This window comes from Etheostoma spectabile, chromosome 17, assembly GCF_008692095.1.
Source record: "Etheostoma spectabile isolate EspeVRDwgs_2016 chromosome 17, UIUC_Espe_1.0, whole genome shotgun sequence".
NCBI lineage: Eukaryota > Metazoa > Chordata > Actinopteri > Perciformes > Percidae > Etheostoma > Etheostoma spectabile.
The window spans coordinates 12388969-12392356 of NC_045749.1; the positions used below are offsets into that span (position 1 = coordinate 12388969).

At 40.6% G+C, this 3388-nt stretch overlaps 1 protein-coding gene across 1 annotated transcript in view; it reads right to left on the reverse strand.

The window, feature by feature from the left end:
* The window catches only part of tet1 (tet methylcytosine dioxygenase 1), a 31064-nt gene that overhangs the window by 3626 nt on the left and 24050 nt on the right, over positions 1-3388 (reverse strand). Inside the window, exons 4-10 of the mRNA XM_032540700.1 lie at positions 2968-3058; positions 2501-2594; positions 1852-2060; positions 1608-1758; positions 1270-1359; positions 934-1071; positions 636-812 (exon numbers count right to left, since the gene is read on the reverse strand). Coding sequence (XP_032396591.1) covers positions 636-812; positions 934-1071; positions 1270-1359; positions 1608-1758; positions 1852-2060; positions 2501-2594; positions 2968-3058 — 950 coding nt within the window. The remainder of the gene's footprint in view (positions 1-635; positions 813-933; positions 1072-1269; positions 1360-1607; positions 1759-1851; positions 2061-2500; positions 2595-2967; positions 3059-3388) is intronic.

Here is a 3388-nt window from a genome sequence, read left to right on the forward strand (position 1 = left end):
TCAAAGTGCTTTACATAAAATCCGTTAAACAGATAAAACACAAGTACAAACAATTAAAAATCATAAGCATTAAAAACCAAATAAAACACATGAATAGACAGTTAAAAACAAAATAGAAACATTAGGACACATAAAACAAAAGAAAAAAAGTCAGTGCAGCATAAGAAATTTAAAGAAATGAGCAATCATTAAAAGAAAGGCAGCATCAAAAAGAAAGGTCTTCAGCCTGATTTAAAAGAACTGAGAGTAGCAGCGGATCTAAGGTTTCTGGAGTTTTGTCCAGATATGAGGAGCATAGAAACTGAAAGCTGCTTCACCCTGTTTAGTTCTGACTCTGGGGACAGAAAGTAGACCTGTCCCGGTGACCTGAGAGGTCTGGGTGGTCATGTGTAGTAGCAGATCAGAAATGTTTTGGACCTAAACGTTAAGTAATTTATAAACTAGCAAAACGTACTTTGAAATCAATTCTTTGAGACACAGGAAGCCAGTGTAAAGACTTCAGAACTGAGTCAATGATTTATAACACAAGACAACAAACAACAAAGGACTCAATCCACTGACGTTGATAATAATAAATAACACTTATGATAAACATAACAATAATAAATAGCAAGGCTGCTTAACTGTTCACTTACCTCTCGAGGAAAGGCAGACAAAACTTGCAAAGCACCACTTTGGATCTTGGCCCACTGGCCCTCAACTTGACCAAACTCATCCCTGTCAGAGATCTTATAAAGTGGCAGAACATGGAGCTGCTCATCTTCTGGTATGTTACGCACTGCACGGTTATCTTCCTTGGTTAAAGTGCACACCTAAAAAAGGACATTAACAAAAGGCAAGTTGTTCAACCAAACAGTTCCAATCAATACTTTAAGGATGTAGACACATTATATAGAGGTAGATAGTAGGGTGTCACACTTGTTGCTTGCTTACCACAGTGCTGCCGTTATTCATGTTGTGAGTGTCCTTGTGAGCGTGGGCACAGAAATCCACACAGGCTGTTACCCCAGAAAAAGGACGTCCCTCCCTCCCACCCAGTCGGCAGTCACTCCCTGCCGCCTCATTTTCCACCTATGAGAGGCGAAAGGATAAAGAAGTGTTTGGTTTGTGGTGAAGATGGTAAAAGATTAAAAGTAAGTCGTTTGATATCAAAGAGAAGAAATTAAAATCACTTCTATTGGAATTCTATTAAGTAGTCTAATAGTCTAGTAGCCTAAGAAAGCTCGGGATCATCAGAGGCACGTGTGGCAGCTGTTTAATGTTTCATACCTGGTTTTGGAAGGCCTCAGGAGCCAATCTTTTGTAGAGTGGTGCGAGGTCAGTGGCGAGACTGTGAAGGTTGTTCTCTATCTTCTCCTCCTAATAGTAATAGACAGATTTACAAGTTTTGTGGTGAATAACAGTTTAAATACAGGTTTAATTGTCAAAGCCAACATAAGTCACTAAAAGGCAAATGTTTGGCAAAAATCTGCCTTTTTCGCAGATAAAATGCAGAGAAAGAACAACAAAATATCCTCTTACATCCCTATAACAACAAGTAAAACAACTAAGAGAAATTATGATAGATGTTTTCTTCTAGGATTTTTGGAAGATGACCACTTCCTCACCTCCTCCCGGTAGTCTCCAAGCAGGCGAAACTTGCGTGGCACTTTGCTGCGTGCAAACTTACAGCCATTGAAGTACATACTCCAGGAGCAGCCAAAGGAAAATGAAGCTCCGCAGGTGTCTGGGTCCAAACCCTGGCATGCACATGTACGACTGTGGAGACGGAGTGGTGGGAGGAAGATAAAAAATCGAACAAAAATTGGGAAGAAATAGTGTTATTGCAAAACAAAGGAAAAGGATACTCACTCTTCATTGAGGGCACAGCGACGGCTGGTGGGGGAGCCGTATTTAAAGAGGGTCTGTGTTAGATCCTGGTAGAGATTGTCCGCCACTGGCCGAGGGATTCCCTCCCACGCCAGGATGAGGATCACCAACACGGCAGTGTCACAGCAGTGCCCTGGCCTCTGGCGGACCAAACACAACAGCTTCTCCTGTTCACTGTCCCGCCGGATCACCTGTCAGATGAGTGTCACACAAAAAACCAAGCAGATGAATGACAGCACTGTAACAGACAAATAACAAAATATATATATATTTTTTAAATTTCACAAAATTATGCAACCCTATGGTTTAATGGGTTTGAAGCACTGCCATAGACCTACCAAACCACAATATTGGGTTTTAAGAGAATAGTTTAAAGATGGTAATGTTTACGTGTAAGCCTCAACATGTTTACTGTATGTTTATGGATGAAGGTGGAAATTATTATATGTAGGTTATGGTTGAATGGTTGGGGGAAGGAAGGGTTTGTTGTGGTTGTGGTAAGGGTAAGAATCTGGGTGTGACTTCCGCCTCTGCCCCTTATTATACTATGGTGGGATCCACAAGAACTACTTCAATACAGACATATTTAGGACGTTTAGGTAACTACCATAGAGAAACACCAGCCACCTACCCATTTAGCTATTGGACACCCCTGGGAGCTCTTTCCTTCTTTCCCAGTGTAAACAACAACTTCCACCCTTACTGCATTTCCTTTGGTACCGTATCTGTAACACAAATATGTTTGTGCTATTGGCCACAGAGCACATATCACTGACAACACATATTAAACAACATTACATTACTACCCATACCTTAGGGCAACTGACAATACATAAATCCAATCTATAAAATGCAGACTGTAGAGATCTGTTAATGTACTCCAGTGCACAGCACATTAACCCACACTGTTTAGTACAAAATAAGTAACAAAACTGCTTTGATTAGAAATGCATTTGTCATTAAATAGAATTACATTATTTCAGTTAAGTGTGGTTGTCAGACGGACTGTGATGGACCTTAAGATGTTTTAAACACATCTTGGTTTATGGGCCACTTGTTACAGCTCTAGTGTAAACAGAGTGGTAGTAGTCACTCTACCTGTTCTCCATCAGTTCTCTCACTGCAGGAACACTAGGTCCTGCCCCAAGGTGAGTATAGTAAGGGCCTTCTTCCTTTTCAATGATCTGGTCTGTTGGAAAAAAACAAAAACAAGATCTATTTAATTTCATAGCAACTTTACAGAGTAGAACTTTCCTTCAAATACTGATATGATGCTGGTATATGTTTGAGAAAAACTCTTGATGCCCTTGATTGAGGAAATCCCATATTTACAGTAAACGTAGCTGCATCTCAGCTCAGGGGCCACCACGTTGGACGTTTGCATTTCAAGACCAGTTTATAAAGAGTTCACAAATCAACCCAAAGCCTTCTCCAAATATGGCATAGAAATGCAGCCCCATTTTGCTTGAACTGGCCCTTGAATTAGGATTTAGCTTGTGCGTGTGTGTGTGTGTGTGTG